This window comes from Antrostomus carolinensis, unplaced genomic scaffold (assembly GCF_000700745.2).
Source record: "Antrostomus carolinensis isolate BGI_N321 unplaced genomic scaffold, ASM70074v2 scaffold4227, whole genome shotgun sequence".
NCBI classification, from domain to species: Eukaryota; Metazoa; Chordata; class Aves; order Caprimulgiformes; family Caprimulgidae; genus Antrostomus; species Antrostomus carolinensis.
The window spans coordinates 37295-64292 of record NW_010327927.1 but is presented as its reverse complement, the minus strand read 5'-3'; the positions used below and the strand labels follow the sequence as shown (position 1 = coordinate 64292).

The 26998-nt window shown below is 41.9% G+C and overlaps 1 protein-coding gene across 1 annotated transcript; it reads right to left on the bottom strand.

Annotated features, from left to right (window-relative positions):
- GUCY2F (guanylate cyclase 2F, retinal) lies at positions 1 to 24688 on the bottom strand (the record flags this gene model as incomplete). The annotated part of the gene is made up of 15 exons (XM_010172050.2): positions 24681 to 24688; positions 22971 to 23680; positions 19990 to 20291; positions 18112 to 18466; positions 13298 to 13382; positions 10006 to 10102; positions 9534 to 9668; positions 8621 to 8701; positions 7437 to 7613; positions 6381 to 6537; positions 4959 to 5108; positions 2512 to 2660; positions 757 to 920; positions 299 to 491; positions 1 to 175 (listed from the first exon to the last, which is right to left on the bottom strand). Coding segments are annotated over exons 1-15 (2938 nt in total), but the record flags the coding sequence as incomplete, so codon positions are not given.
- Positions 24689 to 26998: the final 2310 nt, after the last annotated feature.

The following is a 26998-nucleotide window of genomic DNA, read 5'->3' as shown; positions in this document are numbered from 1 at the left end:
CTGTGTGCAGCCCGATTCGTATCCTGAGGGGGATGTCTGGCATGTGTCTCATTTTGAACGATCCCACTGAGCTGAGGATGTCCAGGGACATGTTGGCTATCTCAGCTGCGTGCTTGTTTCCATTTCGTTTTGGGAGCCCTGAGGCAACCATGTAGGCATCGCCAATTGTCTCCACCTGGCAAATATGACGGCATTAATAAATAAAGAAATAAACTGAAAATGATGGGAAAGAGCAGCAGAAGAAAACTACAAGATTGACCCAAGCATGGCTTGATCCTCATGCCCAGGTACTCCTCACCTTGTAAACATCATGGTTTCCAAGAACTGCATCAAACAGTGTGTAAAGGTCATTGAGAAGGTCAACTACTTCAATGGGTTCACTGAGGGCTGAAATGGTTGTGAAGCCCACGATGTCACTGAAGTAGATGGTCACCTGGTCAAAATACTCTGGCTCCACAGTGCCACCAGTCTTGAGGGCTTCTGCCACTGATCTGAAATGACACCACAAGATGATAGGGCATAAACATTTGTTGTAGGACATGCCCAAGAATTCAGAAACTTTTGTACTGTGCTCAAAAGGTTTTTCAATAATTAGAAGGATCTATAGGACTGTAACAAGCATCGATTGGAAGGTGCTTGCCAAAATTGGAAGTCAGCTCTGCAAACTCATTGAGTTCTGGGAAACTCTTTTGTCCAGTTTAGCTATGCAGTGCCAAGGGATTTTTTTTTTTTATCATCTAAGGTACTAATACTTACGGGGGGAGCATTTGGGACAGTAGTTTTTCTGTCTTCTGTTTTTCAATCTCTAGCTCTTCAGTTCGCTCCCTGATTAAATCTTCCAAGTTGCTCGAATACTGCTCAAGCATCCTGAGCATTGAGTCAATGATATTGGTCTTTTTCCCTTTGTTAATGGTTTTGAACTGGAAAATCAAAATGGAGAATTATTTTCCCATCTCATTACACCATTGTAGCATTCTAAGTTTGGAAAGGGAGAAAAAGCAAACGCTTATTTTAAAGGGACAATGCTAAAGACTGGCTTCATCAGTGGTGAGAGTTCAGGAAAGGAAAAAGGCAAAGTAGAGGGTGAAATTGAATCAATAACTATGGAAGCTGCCCAGAAGCATGTTGTTCTTCTATAAACTTTCAATGAGGATTAAGTGAAACACAATCTTCCATGAGATGACAACTTATATGTCCATTTTCACCTGGTCAAAATACTCTGGCTCCACAGTGCCACCAGTCTTGAGGGCTTCTGCCACTGATCTGAACTAAACTAAAAGAGGGGAGGTTTAGATTAGATATTAGGAAGAAGTTTTTCACTGTGAGGGTGGTCAGACACTGGAACAGGTTGCCCAAGGAAATTGTGGATGCCCCCTCCCTGGAAGTGTTTAAGGCCAAGCTGGATGAGGCTTTGAGCAACCTGATCTAGTGGAAGGTGTCCCTGCTGATGGCAGGGGGGTTGGAACTGGATGATCTTTAAGGTCCCTTCCAATCCAAACCATTCATTCTATGTGAGTTGCTGTTGGAGTCCTATCATGCTGCAAATTTGCACCCTCGTTTATCCCATGAGTAGCCTTTAGGGTAACTTGCAGCCCTTTGCACTCGGAGGTGTAAATTTCAAGGTATTAGTAACATTTTCAACCTGCTTATGTATTACTAGTCTTAAAACCACCTTTGCACACTGTCATGTATGTGTACTGCCTTCCCCCATCCCTAGCCCCTCATTGAGTTGTGCTCTTTCCTCTTGACTTGAAGATGAGTCTCTGGACCATTCAGATAATCTGTGGCTTCAAATGTTGCTTTAGACTTGACAGTGGGGTCACATGGGTGTAAAATTAATCACATTTTCATAGAACTGAAAGGTAAAAATTATGGCTATGGATTTACCTAGTTTGACCTTACAAGAACATAGGAACACTACTGCTGGATCAGACAAGGGCTTTATTTTGCAAGTACCTGGCCATGAGACTGGCCAGTAACAGATGTCTGGTAAAGCTGTTCAAACAGGGCTCAGGTACAGTCACATTTCTTGGGATATGCTCCCAGCCTCCACCAATCTGCAGACCTTCTACACTAAATGTTCTATCTTTGTGTTTAACAGCCTTTGGTGAATTTTCCTTTTAAATTAATCCCCTTTTAAATACTTTAAAAGGTCAAACAACGTATTTATCTGAAGGTACTATTGTAATTTACAGATCTTTCATCTCCATGGGATCATCCAGGCAGATTCACTGTAAATATGAAGATGTCAAGCCCATGTCCAGCCTGCTTCACACCCCATGTTGTGGTGGCATGGCAGCCCAAGTTTAGAACAAGGTGTAAGCCAGGCCAGGCCTGGCCAACAAAAACAAATGTCTAGACACCAAGAACCATAAAAGAACGCAATAGCAAAGGCAGGACTAGAGCTCTGGGACTTCTTCAATCATTATTTAAGGGCTCACTTAAAGAAATAAAACACACATTCCTGCCAAGTACAAACAAAGGATTGCACCTGCTGCTCTATTCACCGACCTTATGAAATACCTCCTCAAAGGTTGGACGTCTTTCGGGGGCTTCACCCCAGCACTGCTTCATTACCTGGATGCACTCCAGGGGGGCCAACTCAGGGGCTATGTTTGGGCGGCACAGGGGAGGGGGCTTCTTCACTTTTTTTATAATTTCTGTAACAAAGAGAAGAATAGAAAACACATTGTGAGATGGGTGGTCTTGGTGGGAACAAAGGACACGGACCTTTTTGCCTGTCCCTTGTTCGCTTCTTCAGCCATCACCATTATTCCTCATCACCCAACAGCTGTGTCAAATGAATCTGAGGGTTTCTGCTTTCCTCTGCCATGATTCTTTTGGAGGATTTAAAATATAAGAGATTCATCTGTCTTCTTGTCCCTGGAGAACCAGGTTATGAGCAATAAAGTGACTAGATGGGGGAAGGTTGTGTGACAGATGGATGTGTGAGCTTGCAGGCTTATGTTTAATGAAATTGCCTTTGACTCTCTCCATTAGGATCTGTGATCCTCGAAGAGAGGATTATGGGTTATGGCTGAGCCCAGACAGGAAGGATACCAGCCTCTTACACTTCATTGTTAACTGGGAACCAGTACGTAGGAGGTTGATGGGAATGAAAACCCTGGAAAGTATTTTAAGAGGGAGAGTTTGGGTTCAAAACAACATCTGGGAAGTTGCTCCCTTTCCAGAGGTGAAATAAGACTAATAAGGAATTGAGCTTGGGCTTTCAGACCCTGAGAATTCAGTCCTTGAATCTGCAGTTTTTACCTAAAACAGCCCTACAGCAAAGGAGGTGAGCTTCAGATTTTGTTGACAGCTGAAGCATGGACAGGAGAATGTGATGTCTAACCCAAACCATTACTTCAGTTAGTATTTCATAGTAAGGTATTTCATAGTAAGAATATCCTGGAGGTAACGTGGTTTTTTGGAGGTTTTTTTTGTAAGGTAGGACTATATCTTCCTGCTTTAAAAAAAAAACCCAAAGTAATTATATTGAAGGTTTGATTTTGTGTAGTGCAGAGCCGCCAAATGGAGTGAAAACCACCCTCTTTCTGGCAGGATCCCTGTGTTTCCACAGCTGTTACTGTGAGTACCCAAAGCTCTTCAGTGTTGACAGTTTAAAGCTCTTTGGCTCATCTCACCAGTCTCCACCAAATGAACTAAACAAAGCACTGGGCCCAAATATTTCCAGGGGCAGCCAAGGGGAAATACCTTCCCCAGACAGTTTTAAAGTTCACACCCCAAGTGAAAGCTCCTTGAGGATTAGGAAGCAATGAGTAGAAATTTATCGTGTCATCAGGTCAGGAAACTGGAGTGCACTACATTCAACATTTGCTAGAGGTGCCTCGAGGGGACTAGGTTGGGGGACACCTGCTAATTACTTCATAGGCTACAACATAGATCTAGCTCTGAATTACAGTGCAGGTTACATCATAATCATCATTGTCATTGCATTGTTGCAGCAGCTTGGGGCTCAGCAAGGTTAGAGCCTCATTTTTTCAGGCACTGAACTGGCAGATATTGAATGACCATACCCAATTTGGTGACTGTCCAGCTTAAAATGTGTTAAGAATGGGTTTTCACAGAAATCAGTTCTTTTTTTAATTGTTCTCACTCCTTCCCATTTCAAGTGCTTGTGACCTGACCCTGACTGCAGTGTGTTTGCTCTTCCTATGCATGCACAACATGGTTTGAACTAATTAGAGTTGTACCATGAGTGGTTCCTAAGTTTTCAAGACCAGGTTGGAAGAGGCTCTGAGCAATCTGGTCTAGTGGAAGGTGTCCCTGCTCATGGCAGAGGGGCTGGAACTAGATGATCTTTAAGGTCCCCTCCAGCCCATACCATTCCATGATGATTCTATGATGAAGTTCACCTATTTGCTATTTCTGATACAAGCCACCATATAAATCAGTGAGGTCATGACCTATCACTTTGATCTCTGCTGAAGAGAGAACCTCTTTAAATGGGAAAGTAATTATGGAAAAATAGATGGACAGATGGAAAAAAATAGGATGTTAGCAAGGGGTCCAGCTCAAAAACCTCAACACTCATGACATACAAAAAAGGACCGATGAGTGGGAACCAAAGGAGCTTCAAAGCTATGGGAAATTCTGTCGTCAGATTTCACCCCACAGTGCGTTGAAGAGTCAGTTTGGAGAGGGAACTGGAAGCGCTGCAATGGCCTGACTGTCAGCCAGTTCTGAAGCATCCCATAGGGTACCCAGAGCCCAAACTGCACTGGTACTAGTGATGACTCACACCTCGAGGCTGAGATCAGAACTACACATTTTTATATTTATTACAGATGATTTGTTGAAAACAGCCTTTTGTCACTGAGGAAGGTCATGAGATTGGGATGCTATTTCCATACTAATGTTTTCTCCAACGAGCTTAGCCAGACCTTTTATGAGCACTCTGTGTAAAGCCTTAAAAACGTACTGAAAGAGTTGCCTACCTTCAGCTGAGAGTTCTGACATGCAGTATGGTGGACCCCGAACAACCACTTCTTGTAGAATGATTGCAAAGCTGTAAATATCTCCTTTGAACGTGCCTTTTCTACACATGTCCGGGTCCCTCAGTAATTCAGGAGCTGTCCAAAGCAATTCTAAAAGATTCAAGAGCATCACTTTTCTTACACTTGAGCTTAGACTATTGCAAATTAAGTGGTTAAACGAACACTTCATTTCAGTCTTTTGAGGAATGGTTGGAACATACTTCATTATTTACTGGATCAAGTCTTTTATTTCTTGTGATGTGTTAGAAATATTAAAGTTCCATTCTGACAAAAAAATTTAATTTTCCCAACTTCACTCTACATTTTAAAAAAATGTTGTTACACCAACAATTTATATCTTATAACACCAGTCCTGAAATTCAACATAAGAAGTCTTCTCACTATTTTCAAAAACTCTAACACCTTTTTTTTTGTTTGAAAATATCACTCAGACACAAAGTTGGCATTGAAGTCTGGATTTCTTGTCACTTCTGTTGCTCTTTTACAAAGCAACAGTTAACAAAATATTTTCTGTAGTTCTTCTTAGATGAAATTAGTTTCCATAAAAGCAGTTTGTGGCAGTCTGAAGCACAATCAGTCTTTATAATCCAGTAGCTCAAGTGATGAAAGACACAATTGTAAAACATTCCCAGCTTCATCAAGAAATGAATCTTCTTTAAACCAGGATATTGTTACCCTGGTAACTGTGCATTCTGAGTAATGGGGATGAAGCATGCATCAGCTACTGCAATATATATAACTTTTGTAAGGGAGGAGAAGGTGGTCTTCTGACAATTTCCCTATCTGAGACACTGGAAATATGTAGGACTCAAATCCTGTGACAGAAGGATCAAAACACAAAATACAACTTGAAATCAGGTATCAAGAATAAACTGGGATACCAGGCTTTGGTGATTGGCATGTAGAAGAGTTATTTCAAAGAGACTCGTATCATCTTATGTTTCAGATGCCTTAATTGTACAAAATAAGACTCTTTGCATTTGGGTTAACCTAAAAATTCAAATATAGGGTTGGGACTAAGGATAGGAAGCCAGTTCCACCAGTCACAGGAATTCAGGATTTATCAGATTTCAGGGGCACTTAAATCCTTCTCCAACTTCGACAAGCTTAAGTTCTGTCACTGCTTAAAATAAAATCTTTTTTCCTTACCATGACACTCTGCTATTCACTTCACTTTTAAGAAGTCTGAAAAAAGCTTTGCTTATCCTTTCTTGTAACAATGCATTGTATACAGGTAAATAAACGTCATGAGATTGGGCACATAAATCCTTATGTGTCCACTGACCTGGAATTGCATTGGGAGAAGCATCTGTTAAATCAACAGACAAATATTGCAAAAAAAAATTTCCTTATGGCACTTACCTTCTGGGGGTGGTGGAATATATGGGTATTTCTGTGCTTCTAAGAGCTCGTTATAACCATAGTCAGTGATCTTCAGCACAAACCGGCCGTCTACAACACAGTTACGAGACTTGAGACGTCCATGAGCAAAATCTCGGTGATGCAAATACCTAATTCCCTATGAAACACAGAAAAGATTAAGGTTGTTCCTTAAGAATTGTATTATCCAGCAGTGTTCAGAGACACCAAGCCAAACTGTCACCTTAGATGGCATCAAACACAGCATTGACCCTGTGCCAAATGCAGTGCTGATCAATCTGAGAAACTATGGGAAAAGTTCAGAAATGGATTAGGAACAAGAGTTGGATTAGCTACACCCTGAAGTAATGCTGGAAAGGACTATCAGTCAGATAGCTCCCTCTGTACCCCTAGGACTCATTGCACTTAGAAGTTGTACTTTTAGACAAGGTTAAGAAGGTAGACACAAGTGGTAGCCAATGGTCAGGTCAAGGCAAGACATTAAGAGCTGAATACCCTTACCCAGCTCCCTGAAGGAGGATCAGAAGGTGGATCATGGGCTGTAAGAAAGGTTCTGGTAGTCTACCCTTTGTAGGCAACCTACCCAGGTTGGTAGTTTACCATTAGGGGATGAAAACACATGGGACATATAATTATAAGAGTGTGAACACTCTTCTAAAATGACCGTATGTGTAGCCATCCTGTGACAGAAGATGTCTATGGTTTGGTTCTATGCTGGATGCATTTCTGATTTATGACAGGAAAGGGCCTTGGAAAGTATGAATTTGTCACCAAATTCATTGTTCTAGGTGATCATTTCTAGCCTGATGTATAGTTTTAACCTCTCATCCTGCTGTGTGGATGTAGTCCTGTTACCCCAAATAGTGCTTCTCTCAGATGGTAACAAAACAGGAATAAGAGACCTCCATTAAGGACCTTGTGTTCCACTATAATTGCATTCGCATTAATTTTCCCTGCGTTACTATAAAAATCCCAAAGTCCTGGATGAAACATAAAAGTCACAGGCAGGTCACGCCTCACCAGGAGCAATGGATTTACTTTAATTAGATCCATCACAAGAGAGGACTTGAACATCCAATCCAGTTTCATATCTTCATTTCTCAGCAAGTCCTCCAGGCTTCCTCGGGAGCAGTACTCTGTCACTATGGCAAAGATGCCACAGTCAAAGAAAAAGCCCAGGAACAGATTCACATTTTCATGACGCAGATCTTTCATCTGAAAAAAGACAGTGAATCACAGTAAGACCAAGTCAGCCAGACATCTGTTCAGCAGCTTCTTTATATCATTAGATGTCCTTACCATTCCAGTACTCCCAAAGTCTTTCACACAAGGATGGGGAAGCAAATATCATCTTTGCTGCTTATTTTCATCTATCCTACACTCTTTTTAAGCTTTACTTTTTTTATTCTATCCATTAAGGTAAAGAAATTAAGACAGCAAAAGCAAACTGAACAGAAATTTATTTGCCTTTAGACAAGCTGGTTTGGATCTTTCACTAGGACAAAATGACCTCACTGGGATAGAGTTCAGCATGTGGAGTCTTGCTCCAGCTCTGGTCTGATCTGTAAAGCAATACCATGCCTGGAGTACCCAAAGTCATCTGACAATGGTGGCATGCCTTGGTAAAATTGTTATATTTCTATGCATAAAAATGTCAATCCTATGTTAGCAGTAGGTTCCAACAACTACTGGTCTTGAATTTGGAAAAGAAATGTATTTGCTTGTCATTTAGTAATAACAATAAAATTGAAGACTCAAAGTAACTTTCTAAGAGGCATCTTAGCTGGAAACACAAAACAAATCCCAGAGAAATGCACAACTGTGTCTGTGCCACATTGTTAGGCAGTCAACAAATAACACATGAAAACAGCTACTGGTGCATCATCCTGCCCTAACACAGGCAGGGATGATTTCCTCCAAACCACTCTGTCTTTGCAGACAACGTCGCTTAGAGGACTCCTACATTCAGCATTGGACCAGCTTTGAAATGTCAGGTCCAGGGTGTTTTGCAGGATGCTGACTCTGACACATGGGTCATTGGTAAGTTTGTTAGAGGCAATTCATGCATGGTCCATTCCACCAGATTTCACTGGGCAAGAGTCATTGACAGCCATGACACGTGATTCAATGGATAAATAGGAGACAAGGAGAAAAAAAATTCCCTGTAGTCACAAAGGTTCCCTGAGCAACCTTCCCTCCACATCCCCATCCCCTGTTCCTACCTTCCTCAAGATGCTGGTGGAGCTTTGCCGCAGACTGTGAGTCGCTCCCGTCTCAAATTTTTTCAGCCACACCCAGTCTCCCTGTCCACAATACAGATGGGTGAATCATAAAGCAAGTCTTTGAGCAACAGCTAGCATTGGGACCTAGGGCTGAATTCCACATCCTTGACTTCGAATGTGATTGGGGATTTTCAATATTCTTAGCAGTAGATTATTTTTATACTGCACCCAAATAAGAATATCCACAGGAAACCCTCAAAAAATGGGACAAGGCAGGACTTTCACTTGGATCAGAACTTCCTATCTGATAAACAATAAATTGATTAAAAAGGAAAGTAACTCTGTCCAGAGCTTTTCTCTGGCATTAATGATCCAGTTTATTTTGATCCTTTTCAGGAAAAATTGTTGTGTGATTTTTTTCAAAAAGCTGTATTTTTAGGAAAGAACGGATGGATGGGTTGAGTTTTCTTGGCCATTGTCTCTGCTTAAACTCCATACAGCCCTATTGGCACAAAGGGGAATTTGATAGCCTTTATTCTGTGTATTTGGATCTTATCATTAAAGAAAGGTCCTTATTAGAGATGTCTCCACCTAAAGCCTTTATCTTATAGGAAACATTCTTCATGGTGCCTTTAGGCAGGGACATCTCTAATAGGGACCAGACCTGGCAATGGTATATAGGGATGTCAAATACCACCACCCCACATGACTCCAAGTGTCAGAGTGAGGTTTGGGGTATAGTCACCTTAAGCACTGGTAAGTCCATTCTTGTGATTAACTTATTTTCACCCTCAGAGTTCATTAGCAGTTTTCACATCTTGGGACCTATAGTACTGTAACTGAAGACTTTCTCCATTTGAGTAGCTCAATGAACTGAAGCAGTGAGAGAAGGCTGCACAAGGTTCCTACCTACCTCATATAAAGCCACGTTGGAGGTTTCATGGGTGGCAGCTGTGCTTTTTGAGGAAAGGGAGCGGGTTACGGATTTCAGGCTTCTGCCATCAGCTGCTATGCTGTTTGCATCAGTCAGACTGTCCAAGGTCAGCCTCTGGAAGGCCAGGAAAGCAGGTTCAAGACAGTTAGCACTTCTGGATGTAAACCTTCACTCCAGATCTGCCTCAGGCTAAACATTTCATCCATGCTAGCAACCTCCCAAACCTCCCATCTCACCTTTTTGAATACCTCTAAAAGGCTCATAATGTTGACCCTGTTTAGTAACTTGAAACACTACAGCAACACTTTAGGTGATAGAAATGCCATGGCTTGGAGGAGACACCAGAGGAGGCAGGTATCTCTCTGAGAAGGGCACAGATAAGTGTCTCTTCTGGCACAGGCAAGAGGTCTGTATCTGCCAGTGACCTGGCAGTCCATATCATCGGACTTACCTTTTTATTTAGGTCTGGATTGATGAAGACAAGGTCATCCAAGGTCAGTATTATCTTGTTAGGCCCCCTGAATAGCTGGCTGTTCAAGATGCTATGCCTAAGAGATTTGGAGAATCATGGTTATAATTTTTAAGTAGGAAACCATTTTACATCACCTCTGAGTTCCCCACACCTAGATTCCCCACACAGTATAAGGAAAATGCAGCCTGGGGTGTGGCAGCAGGGATGGACATGGGTGAAAGCAGTAGATAAACCATGATATCACTTGCACTCAAATTCTTTGAGTCAATCATCAAGGGCTATCAAATTCACGAACTACAGAAGCTATAATCTCAAAGGGTCTTATCACAAAGAGACATCTGGACTTAGTCTGGTTATAAATATGAATTGGATGTGTATGTAGTGCACACTTTGTTTTGTTTGGTTTTATTTTTTCACATCTCCAGCCATTCTCCATTAGGAGGGAATAATAGGTTTTATTAGACCAGCCAATCTGGCTGGTGAGCAAACACATCTTAGGGACTGAAACTAAACCATGGATAATTTATAAAAGCTGCCTGGACCCAAGTCACCAACAAAATGTACGGGTTGAATCTCTATACTGTAGCATGGTGCAGTATGAAGCACACAAGATATCCCTTGTAGTGACTGCAAGCTCATACAGAGGGAAAAGCCACAGGAGATGAGGAGTTTGGAGTGTGTGGTGTAGTGCTATGCAGCGTGGAGGTCCTGGAAGCAGTACTGCTGAGACAGTGCTGTTCCTCTTCGTTTGGAGTAATTGGATCAAGAAGACTCTGCTGATTCAGATCTACTTCTTCCAGAACCTGAGCCAGATGGGATGTCTATCATGCACTTTGTAACACGGGACAAATGTGCTTCTGGCATCTCCACAGGATGCTGCTGCCTGTTTTCCAAGGGATGACTCTCTGCACTCTTTGATAGGCTCCCAGATTTGCAGAACTTCCATGAGTGAGATAAAATTCAGCATAGCTGTCAGACCAGCAAAGACACTCTCTGTTGCTTGACTGCATTCTGCCACTTCTCCAGCTTCTCTTGAATTTGCAAAGAGACCACAACACAAAATGGTGCACTGCCAAGGACTACATGTTTCTGGGATAGTTCAAATGCCCACTTTGTGTGAATCGATATGAAATATTCCAGAGTTTCATTGTAGTTTTTAGCTGGGATTCCTCTGACACTAATACCCACCACATGGCCATTTTAAGGACTCAGAGAGGAGGCAGAAATCTCACACCATTGTTTTGAACCCACTGTTTCCATGCATGTCAAGGTCTAACACTGAGCACAAAGCACACCGTATCTATGGGACAGTAAAAAACTCATCAAGCAGGAAGACAGAAGGGAAATTAAAGCTTCCTCATAGCCCAAAGTGTCACATTTTTTGTTCAATGAACTTTGCTTACACTACCGCACATATCTGATCTACACACACGTAAGACTTTTCCTGATGAGGTGGGCAATAGAGTGCCTTTTGCTAACTGTACTGTAGAAGGATTCCACTTTGCAAAATATCCATAGATCTCCACAATTTCCATTGCATGTACCACTCCAGGCTTTTTAGAAGAGCACAGACAGCTTTTTGGAGTTCAGAGGAAGCCTTGGCCGTATGACCACAGGCATCAGCTGAGATGAGTTTCTATAATCTTTAACCACTTGTCTCAAGCCACCCAACTCAGCTTCATGCAAAAATCTCATCACTTATGTACCTTTCACCTGTCCTCCTAAAAACCTTGCTTAGTCAATCAAACCTTTTCCCCCAAGCATGGAGGAAAGCATCCCTCTGTCAAAAGCAAAGCATAGAGAGTAGAGTGACTCATTTAAAGTCATGCAGCAGATCCATGCCTGGCAGAGCTAAGACTAGAGCTCCCACGTTTGAACTCAGACCATGCTGTGGTTTAAATTTAGTTCCAGACATGCCCTTCCCCAGCATAAATCATTGTCTGAGTCATGCTAGAATTTTCTTTTTTTCCTTGCAGATGGCCATACATCTTTACTCAGGACTGAGCCTTCCCAAGCACAGTCTGGTACTTGTGGAACAGCTTACAAGTAGAGTAGGGAGAAAGGTTGGCTTTTATTTACACAATTGTGGAGGCTGATGGCCAAGGAATAGAGCAGGGCTTTAAAGTGAGGGTGGATGGAGACAACCTCCTCAGTGCCTGCAATTATGAGATATCAGGAGCAGCTGTGTGTTATAAGTGGGGGAACTGTTTGGGGTGATGCTTTCTGGGTGGCCTTATACCATCTGGGTTTGGAGAGATGATTCAGGAGTCAAGAGAAAATATGGTTTGGGATTATTTGAGAGGCAAAGCTGTGTGGGAAAATCCAGGAACCCTGCTCTGCTAAACTCATTGCTGCTGAGTAAATATGCCTTCTAATTTCAGTCTAATTTCAGTCATGCACCATGTAGACATCAATAATGAGAACTAGATTACTCCAGGGGCCAGTTTGTAGCAGATTACCTTAAGTTATGGCCATAATGTCCTTGCTAAAGAGCAACCCATAGCTCCTGGACCAACCAGTCCATGCTGGCTCAAGTCCACTTTGGATACATAGTCAGGACACAAGTGTGACCTATGCAATTGTTGGAAACTGTCCCTTCCCCAGCAGACCACTTCATTTGCTTCAAAGATCCCATACCCAGACCAATATATATGCAACGTGAGTGTCCAGGGAGCTGAACTTCAGTTCAAAAAAGGGAGTGAATCAGCTTGGTAATAAAGAGGTACCATAATTAATTGCTCAAAACTATCTCCAGAGATATTATCTCTCTCTTTAGTACATGGAGAAAGTAAAGAGGGTCAATCTAGGTGCTTCATAAGAAACATGATTATACTAGGAACAGTAACCCCAGAAAGAATGATCTGGAATAAGAAAAAAGACATTTAACATGGCAGCCCACTCAGTTTTCACCTCAGTGTTCTTAAAGTAGATTCCTGTTGTTGGTTTGTACAGCACAGTTTGCATTTCTAAAGTGACAGTCACCTTCCTAATGCTTCAGAACCATCATCCAACTAATCCTTCCGGCAACAGACTGCAATCTTCTTCCAAACCTGGACTGGATTAAAGGTAAAATGGCTCCTCCTGAGACAGCAGAACTAATGCCCGCAGTGCTCAAGCCACTATCACTTAATAAAGTGAAGAAATATGTAGATGGAGAGGAAAGATCACAATCAAACTTGCCGTGTGTTTGCATGGTCCAAACTGCTGGTTAAAGTGCAAGTCTCCATGAGAAGCTAAAAGTGATACCAAATCAAATACATACAATTCTCACCTGATGAGAGAAGCCAGGCCCACAGCACAAAGCGCCAGGGCAATCATCAGCATTATTCCCAAAATCATGACTGTAGGCTCAATCCCTGTGCAGAAAGGGGAAAAGAATCAGTGAATTAGAAAATCCCTTTGATTTAGGCAATAATTGAAAATATCAGTATCAGACCATTAGACTACAAAGTCAAATATTCAGCCAGGAAAATGCCAGAAGAGAATTTTTATGCGATGTTAATTGGTGAATACACAAATACTTACTGGCTTTATTTACATGAGAGTGCAGCTACTTTAATTATTTACTTCCAGGCCCTTTTTTTTGTTTCTATACCAGATCTAGAGCCCTGAATCAGTGGAAAAATAGTTTTCCTTCAAGTAAATAAAGACTGAACTCACAGGGAAAAATTATGTTTTAAAGGCAGCTTCTGCAAAGTTCATAACTTCTGAACATTTGACCCTCTTCTCTCCAGGAACTGAAACACCGAAAAAACTTTATCATGTAGTACCAAACTGATGACCAGTGTGAGTCACCAGCCCATCTGGGATTTTTCATTCCCTGCTATGGATTTCTAATGATAAAAAGAGCAGAAGGGAAGGGGGAGAAGGTTGAAGTTTTTTCCTCAATGGACCCATCAACAGAAAGTGTTGGAGACAAGACACTTTGCTCATGAGTGTCTTTGCTAGAGAGCTAAGGAAAGCTGACATGAGTGGACGAGCTATATTCCAGTGGGAAGTGTTTAGTGTCTCTGTCTCTTCTGTTTATTTCTATTTTATTCTGTCTGTATTCAGTGATCCTTAAACACAAACAAGCATGAAGAAATTTGGGTTCATGACTCTGTGTCACGTCTGGACCTAAATCACAGGACTTTTAGCTCTAAGCTCTGAAACTTAGAGCTTCCTAGTGAAAGCTGAAAGCATTTTTGAAAATTGGTGTCCTTTTCAAGAAAACACAGAGCATTTTAGCCTAAATTTTCCTGCTTTTTTTTGCTGAATTTGGACTTACTTTCTGCTTCAGCCCAGGGCCCCAGTTCCTGATTGTCCTCACACATATACTGGAACACGTTGCCCAGAGAAGCTGTGGATGCCCCATCACTGGAAGTGTTCAAGGCCAGGTTGGATGAGGCTTTGAGCAACCTGATCAAGTGCAAGATATCCTTGCCCATGTCACAGAGTTTGGACTTGATAATCTTTAAAGGTCTTTTCCAACCCAAACCATTCTGTGATTCTATGAAACTCTGCTTTCATGCTCCAGCCTTGAAGTAGCCCTGATACCTCCACCTGAGAAGAAATTCAGGCACAGTAGAGTGGATGCTTCACACCCATTTCTCCACCTTGCAGGCAGTGTGGCTGTAGACCAAGGTTTCACTCCACTAAACTGCAATGGAGACACAGACAGATTTCTCCAGGAGATGCTCACCTTGAATACAGGAATGACCAAGGCCTCCAAGTACCAAGCTGGCGTGGAGGCCAGGTTTTGTTCTTCATGCATGGGTAAAGTCAGAGTGCTGTAGCCCTCATAAAAGCAGGTGACAGCAAAGAGATGTTGTCCTGGTTTTTAGGGACCAGGACAGATGTTCATCCCTAGGAGGCAAGGGAGCTGCCAAAGATGTGACTCTCTTCAGAAGGACTGGTGTGAGAGTGAAGCCAGAACACATCTCATAAACATCTTGCACAATGCTGGATCCATAAAAAAGGAGAGACTGGATCAGCCTAGAAGCAGAATTGCAGGAGACCTAGTGCTCTGGACCTGTAGTCACCTGCTGGGAAACTTGTTACTGAAGAGAGAATGAGCTTTGAATAGCTCTGTCAAAGGGACATGGGTTGGTTTTCTTGCTGGACAAAGGAGAAAACGCTTCCTGGACAAACCAGTGATAAAGTGCAGGAATATGGAAGTCCTATCTCACATCTCTGCATGGCCTTCTAACAGTTTCAGAGAGAATCTGTAACCCAGACCACAACGTGGTAGGAATCATGTGGAGTTTGTTAATGCCCTCTTCTGTATTCAATCAAGACTTTGGGGGTTTTTTTGTGGTACTGTCTCCTGAGCTTCCTCAGGTAGCCCCCAGAGATTCTGCTGTCTGAACAAATCTCCTTTGAGAAAGAGCCTCAGATAAATTTTTGCTTATTAGAATTTCATTGTATTGTCCACAAGTGCTTGACCATAATTTAAAGGACTCTAAGGCAATATGGTACTTGGAAGGAAGTACAGAAAACCGAGGAATAGCAAAAGGTCTGATCATGCCCTTTGCTCAAAGTATGGGCACTGTTACCCATCATGATGTGAGGACTCTCACAGCTGGAAAACATCCAAATTCAATTTCATTCACTGAAGCAGCATCTGATAAGATGAGAGCAAGAGCTGTAGTTGGAGCACAAGATTCACTGGGGTGAATAAGAGACAGCAAAAGGACAAGAGAAAATAAACAAACCCTAAGGAATAGGAGACAGTGAAAACAATACCAAAGATCAGAGTGTTCATGTCACTGATGGATGGGCCATTGAAAGAAAAATGCAAAGCCTTGAGGAAGCTCAACCAGAACTAGACAGTGAAAACAATACCAAAGATCAGAGTGCTCCTGTCACTGATGGACCATTGAAAGAAAAATGCAAAGCCTTGAAGAAGCTCAAGCAGAACTGTATCATAGAATCATAGAATAGCATCATAGAATCATAGAATGGCATGGGTTGGAAGAAACCTTAAAGACCATCTAGTTCATTTTATACCTAATCAGAGTGAAAGTAAGGTGATCATGGGCTCATGGGAAAGAGCAAACTTATGGCATACTTGAGGGCACTTGTGGGACTGTGTTAAACTCATTAAGGGACACTTCAAGGGAACTGGAGGAGTATATGAAACTTTCATGTCCCCTCCCTGGAAGTGTTCAAGGCCAGGTTGGATGAGGCTTTGAGCAACCTGGTCTAGTGGAAGGTGTCCCTGCTGATGGCAGGGGGGTTGGAACTAGATGGTCTTTAAGGTCCCTTCCAACCAAAACCATTCTATGATTCTGTGATTCTTATGGGATGTTTAGAGGAAGGGGAAAAAATGAGGAAACGGAGGCATGAGAGTGAGTTGGGATAGTGGGATACTGGAGAGGATGTGGGATGCTTGTCACACATAAGCATGTTGAGCACTTTTCTAGCCAAACCCTCCACCTGGTCACCACAATCTGTCCTACCTTCTTCTTAACCCATATTCCTAATTTTTTTTCTTTTCCTGGATGAGTGTGCTCTCTGCCTGCATGTGGTGTTTGTAGACCTCACATCAACCTAACCAACTGATAAGACATCCTGGAACCTGCAACCTGTGAGAGACCACAAGTCTGGAGATCACTTCCTGCAAAGACCAAGGGATTTGAGAACTGGCTGTGGAGGAATTACAGGTTTGGACCACCTACCAGAGAATGCATTTGTGTGTGTGCAGGCACTGGAGTTATGAGATCTGGTAGCAAGCTTAGAGCCTGATTAAGTGACGCACAAGAACAGGATCAGGCTGTTTGTGTTGTCCCATGTTTTGGCAATTCTGCTTGTGGGTAGTGGTGCCTGTAAACACATTTCTCTCCTGAATGAGTCTGTTGGTGGCTGGCTGTGTCTGCACTGTGTATCTGCGTGTGCACATGTACTGGGAACACTTGCTCAGCCCTGCTCCTGGTGGACCTGGGCTCAGGAACCACAGCAGCTTGGCAGCTTCACATCTAACTCCATACAAAAGATAGATTGAGGCCTGGATTTAATTCTAGTAATAAAATTCAGTCTCTGAAATATTAGTAATAATAATAAATTACTGTTTCACTGACAAATTCCTAGAACTTCACACTTTTGTAAAGGTGTGAACATAAAATCTAGTCTCTCTAAAAATCAGTGGGATTTTTCCATGGACTGCAACGGGATGCTAAATTGCTACACCATTCTTAGTGGCAGTGCAAAATTAGATATATGGTAGCATCATATTTGTCTCTTCCGTAGTTGGCCAGCTGCTGTAAGATCAGTATATCTCTAATTTTCATGGAGCGACATGGATTTAAACCAGCTATGGCTGAGCCAAAGGGAATGTTTTTCTCAGCTGCCAAATGAAATATTCTGTAGATGTGGTTAATTTTGTCTGTTTAAGTCATATCCTGGAGCAGTAGGAGTGAATACTTAGTATTATAAGTAAATATGTCAAGTGGAGGCTAAGAATCCTACCCTGAGATTTTGGCTTCCCTGTGGACTTTAAAACTACGCCACAATTGCCTCAAATTAAAACCAATAAGTAAAACCACTGCCCAGGCTCACAAACCTAGGAAGCAGCGTAAATATCTGTGCCCCTACGTCTTTGATTACCACCTTTGTTGTCTACAGTAACTCAAATTATTTTGAGTAATGATTATCATCTTTTCTTGATGAGGTGAGCTCTGATGATCCTTAAAGCCGCATAGCTAACTAGGTAAAGAAGCTGAGGTTAACCAGGAGAGATGGTGAGAGCATCTGCTGTTGCGCAGCTCTCTCAGGCTGTCTTCAAAGCAAATCCTCTTAGTGCCCTGTCCCTCAGAAGGACAGGGACACAGTGCTGGCTGGAGCTTCTGGCGTACATTGATTGCTATCAAAATAGGCAGATGTTGACTGTGAGACCCAGAAAACTCTTTCCAGCACACGAGAGTGGTAACAAACTTTTTTATCTAAGGAGCAATAAGAGAGTCTTGTGGATCAATAGTGGAATCTCTGTACAGCACTCCAATTACAAACACGGTGATTGATCATATTTATATGGAGTAAGAGGAAAGATTAAATAAATAAAAAGCACAGATCCAATGTCATTTGACCCCTTTTTTTTGTCTTTCTTACCTCCAGTGCATAGAACTTCTGGATCAAACCAACAGTTGGAGTCTGGAAGGGGTGGAGCTCCACTGGGAAAGTGCATGGTCCGGCCTAGGAACTCCACAGAGTCTGAAGACATGTTCAGCAAGTGGGTTGGGAAGAGCTGGTTCCCATGGCCTTCTGTGTCCAGTATCACGTAGTTGTTCAGTCCCTTCCCACACTCGTCTGTCTCTACCCAGTAACTAAATCCAGGGAAACTTAAGTTTTTTGTGTGCTCAGCTATGTTAGCTCCTAAGTTTCTGACTCCTTTCCTCCGAGCACTGTGTACAGCCATTGCCATGGAGTAAATGGCATCATAGATTGTTCCAAAAAGTGGAGAAACCTAAAAATACAAGAGAAATTTTGGTCAGGATAAACTGCTGCCAAACTCTGGTTTGAGATCTGTGGCAAAAGATGTCCCACTGGCTAAGCTGTAAACTCAAGAACTGAGACACCTGAGCATTAAGGTTCACAGAGTAATGAGTTTGAAGAATCTTAGGTTGAAAGTAGCTCTGGATCAACCCAATATATGTGTGACTTTGAATATCTGTCTTTTCTTATGGTTGCTTCCCAAAACACAATTTCAAAATATTTTTGAAGCCATGTAAAATTGCTTTATCCTGGGAAGAGCCAAGACTCTGAGCCTGATGTTTCATGACAGTCTGCCTCAAAGCACTGCACTAAAACATCTTCCACAAATCAAAGATCAAAGCCAGAGGATCACCTCCCTACCCAGCTAGGAAAAATGTCATATCCAAAGGATCAGTCCTCTCTGTTAGAACGTTTTTTATTCCTAAAATGTAAAAACCACAAAGCAGATCCACAGCAAACTTGTTATCTGGGATACCAGAGCCTTTTCTCCTTGAGTTATTCCCTTCTGTGCAAGGCTTGACTTAGGAACCTGTAACTTTAGCCTCCCCGGAATATACACACATGGTGACTTTTGCAATCATGTGGTCATTCACAGTTGGTAGGTGAAGAGAGATTATAACCATACACTTATGACAAAATGAAGAGTGTTGTTGGGAGCCATAGAATTGGACTACTTTGTTGGCATTTGTTGACTAGATGTAGACACCTACAGTGAAGAACCCTACACTCAATATACTTAACCTGGGCTCTTATTATAGTGAAGGGAAAGAAATTATTGCTTTCAAGGCATGATTCAGCTCCTCCTAATGTAGACATCCATGTAGATCTGATAAATCATGCCTTAAAAGCATTTATAATTTTTTGGAAGATCATAGTGAGATTTAAATATTAGCTCAGCTGAAGCCTGTATCTCTTCACCAATATGACAGATTCCACAACTCTTTTTGTAATGTCTACAAGGTTGCAGCTGTGTGTTTGTTTTTTTTTTATAGGTTACTGCTGACATTTTGATAATTGTGCTGACAAATAATAACTTTGACTGTAGTGCTAAGAAGAATGATGCAGCAATGATCTTAAGCATTTCCCTCCAGAAGCATCCAGTATTTCATTTGTCTGTCACATCCCCCCAAATTCTCAGGCATGTGAACATCTTATTTTGGTGCCTTACAAACTCCATGGACTTTATCCACCTTAGGAGACACCTCTTCAGCTTGAGCCTACTGCAGTTAACACATAGCAAACCAAATCTGAGAGCCCTGGAGACAGCCCCTTTCCCTTGAATTCCCAGCATGGTCCTGTAGTTAATTGAACCGAGTTAGTTTGCCAGACATCTTTCCAAATTAGTGTAGATCACATCCAACTTTCATCATATTTTTCTCAAAATAAAAGCACTCAGTCTGGGTTGTCTCTCCCCTATACTTTCTCTATAACTATTGTTTGTCCCATGTCTCCTGTTGCCAGGTCCCAGAAAAGCCCAAGAAGAAGAATATTTACCTCAGTGGCTTCCAAATCTGCGATTATTTCACCACTTTCTTTAGCTTCCCTGAATGCATCATAGAAAGTCCTTTCTCCAGACTCCAGTGTGATAGTCAGCACAGCATCATATGCTTCCTGGAGCTTGGTGTCATTATCAAAGACGCTGAATGAGTAGTTTTGGTAAGGTAGACTGTATAGTAAAGTGTCATATGGAATAAAGACGTATCTTCCATCTGCTAGTCCCATATCCAAAGCTGTTGTGAGTAAGGTGGCCTGTTCTTCCCCTCCAATGAGCACGGAATGCATGCACAGGATTATAACTGAAACACAAGGATCACAAAGAATGTCGTTAATCCATTTGGGGTTTTCAAAATAGCTTTCTCCACCCCAATAAAAAAGCTCTCTAAACTGCTGTATCAGGTCAGACTCTAATGGTTACCCACCAATGTTAAATGCTTAGGAAGTTTGGAGCTACACCAATTTTGTTCAACCTCTGGAGGTCTGCAACATCTGGCAAAGGAAGTTGTGAGCATTGCCCCTTCCTGAAGCCATACAGAATGAGAAGTGGAGATAATTTTTCACAAAAACGATGCATGGGCTAAGATGATGGGTAGTCATGGTCATTGTTGATATTGACTGAGAGACATGAGCTTCCCATTTGTGTGCCCTGAACTGATAGACACCACAGAGTTGTGAGCAGTGCTCAAGCTCCACTCTTTCATCCTGTCAACATATATACAGATTTTAGGTTGGGCACTATGTTTATTTCAACATCTTGCCCATGCTTGACCACCCCAGACTCTGTATCTTTGCCTGCAAAATGCTATGGGTCCAACATCCCCATGTCTGGTGAGGAGATCTGGAATACAGGTGTAACTTATTAACAGGCTTTCCATAGTGCTTACTGGTCCTTCATGAAAGGAAGCTCTCCTGATCATTCATCCATTGGATGGAACAGATGTTCTTTCATGGACGATCTTTCATCCATTTCATCCATCATTTCAAAACTCAGTCAGTGAGAGGAGAAAAGTAGGGCAATGATGGAAAGGAAAGTTGCAAAGGAAACCTGTCTGCTACTAAACCAGGTGGGAGCAATATCTCTAGGGTACCTGTTGTCTCTCCTTAGGAGAAAAAGTATCCCTGGCAAAGCAGAAGATGAAGTGACTATGAGCATTTTCAGGTTTCTGAATTGCAGGAAAGAGATGGGTGCTTCTAGGTAGTAATTCAGAATCATGGAATCATAGAATGGTTTGGGTTGGAAAGGATCTTTAAAGGCCATCTAGTCCAACCCCCTTGCAGTGAGCAGGGACATCTTCCACTAGATCAGGTTGCTCAGAGTCCTGTCCAACATGGTCTTGAATGTTTCTCAGGATGGGAACTCTACCACATCTCTGGGCAACCTGGGCCAGTGTTTCACTACCCTCATTGTAAAAAATTTCTTCCTTATATCTAGTCTAAATCTCCCCTCTTTTAGTTTAAAACCATCACCCCTTATCCTGTCGCTACAGACCCTGATAAAAAGTCTGTTCCCATCTTTCTTATAGGCCTCCTTCAAGTATTGAAAGGCCACTAAAAGGTGTCCCCGGAGCCTTCTCTTCTCCAGATTGAATACCCCAACTCTCTCAACCTGTTCTCACAGCAGAGCTGTTCTAGCCATCTGATCATTTTTGTGGCCTCTTCTGGACCTGCTCCAACAGGTCCATATCTTTCCTATGCTGAGGACCCCAGGGCTGGATGCAGCACTGCAGGCGGGGTCTCCCCAGAGCGGAGTAGAGGGGCAGAATCCCCTTCCTTGACCTGCTGTCCATACTTCTTGTGATGCAGCCTAGGATATTGTTGGCCTTCTGGGCTGCTAGTACACAGTGCTGGCTCATGTCCAGCTTTTCATCCACCATCAGGTGGATGAATCATCCATCTGATTCATCCCATACTATAGCAGAGAGCCTAAGATGGCCGGATGAAACACATTTGAAGAGGGAATGGTTCTCTCCATTGGTTATGAAAGAAGCCTGTCATCTTTAACTCATGGAGAGCTGTGATGGTGGTGAGATGAACCCACTCAAGACTGATTTGGTCTCAAGCATAGATATTAGCACTGATAAAATTCCAAGTTGGACAGCACCTGGCTACCCTTGTTAGTCTTTGGCACAAAAGTCAAAGTCTTAGCTAAAATATGTCCTTGTCTGGATCCACAGTGCTGACTGCAGAGGTGTTCACCTAGGATCAGAACTCCATCACAGACTTCCTAAAAAGGTTCTGAACTAGAAAAACATTATTTTTTCCCCACATTTTCTCAATAGAAAACAGATCATTATTTACTACAAGTGCTGTACATCGAGAAGGGCCCTTTCACTGTGTGAGTAAGTGGTGTAGAACACTTCTGAACATTCCCTGAACACAGGTAGCAAGGACACAGCATCAAAGCATGAGACTTTTGATAATCCATAATCCAAAACACCATAAATATAAAACCTTCCTATAAACCCTGCTTTACACTTGACAGGGTCAAGCACACATACCTGTCCACTAAATAGTATTTTTTCAGACAAGCTGGATCCAATCTCTCATGTTGTAGAAACCTATTTTGCCCTATCTCCATCACATGCAAAATGACCAACATTTTTTTACACGAAGCCTTGGCTCCATTAGGGTCAGAGATAAAATTCTGCTTGACTTAAATGACTTCAAAATTTCACTCTCTAACCTATGTCCACTGGAAAATAATGCAATCCTACTCTGCAGACAATAATCTGGATCCAATCTCTCATGTTGTAGAAACCTATTTTGCCCTATCTCCATCACATGCAAAATGACCAACATTTTTTTACACGAAGCCTTGGCTCCATTAGGGTCAGAGATAAAATTCTGCTTGACTTAAATGACTTCAAAATTTCACTCTCTAACTTATGTCCACTGGAAAATAATGCAATCCTACCCTGCAGACAATAATAATTTAAAAAAAAAATGAAAAACAAAGGAATGAGACTCAAAGCACTTACTTTTAACACCATCAACTACTTTAATCTCATTCCAGACGTCTTCAGTGCTTTTTTCTCCTTTACGCATAGATGTAACAACTCCTACGGGAAGCCCTTGGTTCCTGAGTGCACTCGCTAACTTGTTGGCTGTGTCTACCCAAATATCCTCGCTGGAAGCAATGATGCCAACATGAGCCCAGTTGAAATATTTCATTATTGTAAACAAAACTTGAGTTGGAGAGGGCAAGGTCCTTGCAAATGTAGGGTGGTGGATGGTGGAATCCAGTTTATAATTGATGCACATCCATGAGAAAATGGCTTTATTCCAGTTTTCCCCTAAAATAGTAGCCACCTCACAGAAGCCAGGGTTCAGAGGGCCTATGAAAGCTGAGGAAAGCTTTCTAAAGTCAAAGAATCTAACCAGAGCTCTTGATGTCTCACATTCTTCTTGGAGGACCACATAATCCAGTCTGTGGCCAAGATCTAGTGAAGGATCTATGCTTATTCGTTCTACTGCTAACCTGGCAGCCACGTGGGGAAAGGCTTTGGAAAAGATGGGGTCACAGTCCCAGGGTCCAAGCAGTCCAATTTTAAAAAGAGAACAATGTGCTGGAGAGCAAAATAGGATTATTCCCAACAGTAGCCACCAGAGACTTTGGAAAAATGTCTTGAATAAATTTCCAGTCTTGAACTGACGCAATCTAATGTGCCTTGACAGCACCCAGAACAAGCTGTTAGGACACAGTAGGAGAAATGACATTGTTTTAGAGGTAGGTAGATCTGCGCCGAGTTCTTCAGGAAGCCAGGTAGTGCATTACCAGCTGCTGGAAGAGAAGTAGATTATATTTGCCTTCCTGTATACATATTTGTTCAGTACATGTAGATACAGCCAAGTCAGCCCAAATTACACAACAGTTTGCAAGTCTATGAGGTACCAAAATCCTGCACAAACAAGTGGACACGTAGCACACAAACCACTGCACCATGCAGACAAGCGTCCACCCAGTCTCAGTTTGGTGTATGGTAGCCCTTAAATACACATTTACATAAACATTTTAAAATGATTTGCAATGTATTCTGAAACCAGACAATGAGGAATGACTTCGTTTTGTTTGCAGCAGTAAACATAACCTATGGATACACTATGGGGTTTTTTTTGGTTTTCAGAAGGATAAATCTCAAAACACACATATAAGAAAATAAAAAGACGAAACACACTGAGCCAGCAACTTTTGCCAATTCAAAATCCTCAGTGAGTTTTAAATATAAATCAGAGCCCATATACACATAAGCTTATAAAACACATATGTAGACTCATATATACTTAGAGATACATATGTATGTGCGTATAATTTTAAAACACATGTAATCACAAAGGTTTTCCAGGGACAACTCATGACTGAGTCTTTTAAATCTGGCAAAATGAAAGGTGGATAAACAGGTAATCACAAAATGACGGAATAGGAGGATTATGATTTGTATTTAGATAAAGAACTGTTAAATAACCCTCAGAGCAAAAGCTTTGTGTTCACTCTTGGCTTAAAATATTCTCGGTTAAAGACTAGGACCCATAGTTTATTTGGGAATGACAACATTATCCTTCACAGCCACAGAAATTGCAAACCCATAACAGTCTCCCCACCATCTGCAGTGTTACCCCATGGCTTAGAAAATTTGCTGATCCAAACAGGTTTGTTCTCTAAAAATAGCAAGCCCCTTACATCAGCTTACCTCTTCATTACCGGAGTATTTTTATCCTGGATCTTCAGCCACTGAGACATGCAACGCAAAGCACCACAGTGCAGCTTGTTCTGGAAATACACCCGCAGATCCTCTAGCTTGATGGACAGAGACCTCCAGAAGGAGCCACCCACCAGTGGAACAGCTTCTCACCGGTGACAGTGGCTATCCTCGGACGTGGGTCCCACCTCAAGGAGAGGCGATGCATGGTCAGCCTCCCCTGCAAGTGCACTTGGATGCCCACCTCCTTCAACTTACTGCTTTCATGGGTCACTCCAACTGGATGGGTGTTCTTGGACCTTCCACAACGTGTCAAAAGCTTCCTATGTTCCTTTTGGTGAGGACCATCCTTCTTCTCCAGGGTTTCATGACTTGAGGTACATCCTACCAAGCCCTTAGTTTCTCGATGAAGGTCTTGCAGAGCTTCAAGGCTGCCTCACTGTGAGCTGCCTCAGTGCAGAGTTGTACTCGTATCTAACTCTGTAATTGCACGGATGGTATCTTAAAGCTCTGCCCTTGGATTAGTGGGATTTAGCTCCTGGGATCTGCCCCTGCAGAACAGCTCCTTAAGTCTCTCTACCGCAGAAGGGATAGCTCCTCTTCTGCCCTGTAAGCAGCAGAGGGAAGAGCTATTTTAGGTGTAGGGTAAGCAGAATATTTGATTTTGGGTTCTGCCATCCTGTTGTTGTGTCGCCTTCCCCTTTTCCCCATTTCTTCCTTGTGCCCATCATGACACACAGAGATTTTTACACTTGCATGAAAGTCTTGCTTATTTCCCTGAATCTTCTAGATATCTCCCTACAGCTGAGCCCTCCAATAACCGTCCTCATACTCCCAGACACCTTCCTTCCTCATTGAACCTGGCAATAAAACTGTCATCCTGGAAAGACCTTACATGTCTTCAGGCTTTCTTACCTAGGAAGCCCCATGCAATAATTTAGCTGAGGTCACAAGACCTGCACCTGTGGTGTAGATGGAACCATTTATAACTCAACATTTTAGCTGTATTAACTTCAAACACATCATGTAAATTATACAGGTCTCATTGGTGTGTGTTCAGGACCAGTTGTCTCTTCATGACTAACAGTTATGGGAAGCCACAAAGTTTTTCAGATGCAGTAGAGAGAGCAGAGCTCTAATTTAATTAATTTCTTTCCATTCATTGATTTTCTTGCATGGCCCAGATCTAGGAGGTTTCCTGGACATGTACTTCAGTGGAGACTGGTATAACTCAAGATGGTTATCAGGAATTAGCAAATAATTTAACATTTGGAAAGTGCCTAAAAGACCTGCTAGTGTCAAGTCTAAACTGAGAACACTGCTTTGTGTGCTGCTACTTCATTAGGTTTTGACACTGTGTTTTGATCAAAGCATGACATGAAATAAATTTTGTGCAGTCAGGAGTCTGATTTTCTGAACTGAACTTAAAAGTTTTATTTAGCCATACATAAATATACCTACATCTCTATCAATATATTGTGTCACAGAATCACAAAATCACAGAATTGTAGGGGTTGGAAGGGACCTCAGATGGGACCTATGTTCACTGCTGTCTCATTTCTTTTGGTATTGACAACAATAACTGCACAGTTTAATTTCACTCAGGGTCAGCAGTTTCAAAGTCTCCTGGAGTAGTTGCAAAACTCCAATGATTCCTTTCTAGGGGATGTTTATAGCCTTAAAATTATCTGTGTTGAAAAAAAATGTGTGTCAGGCACACAACAATGAAAAATTAAAAAATAATTTACTTGGAAATCTATTTATTAATGTAATTATTCTGACCCTTAACAATTAATTTTTCTCATAGTCAAGTGAGTTGAAACCTTTATCACTTTCTCACTTTTATTCTACTTCTTGTTTGCCAGGGAAAGAAAAGACTCTCCTGCAAATAAGTAATATAACAGTAACAGGAATCCACCCTCCATAGGAAAAGCTCCTTGTCCCAGATAGCTCTGCCACCTCTGTCCCATGCTTAGGGTGTCCAGGACTTGGGATAACACTCCTACCTTTGCAAATTAAGCTCAGGTACTGGTATTTACCCCAATAATAAGCAAGCAAGGTGAATAATGCAGCCAAGACCAAAAAAAAAAAAGTTATTAAGGTAATTAATCTGGATTAATATTAAAATTAATCTGAATTAATATTAAAGATTAAGATGCGGCGTATGCCTCCAGACTTTGCTTTCTTCTCACATCTAAAGCTCATCATTACTGTAACAACCACATCACAGAGCGAAGATTTCTTTGCAATACCGTGATATTTGCACACCATCAGATCAATTCCCAACACATTTCTGTACTCACTGAAGT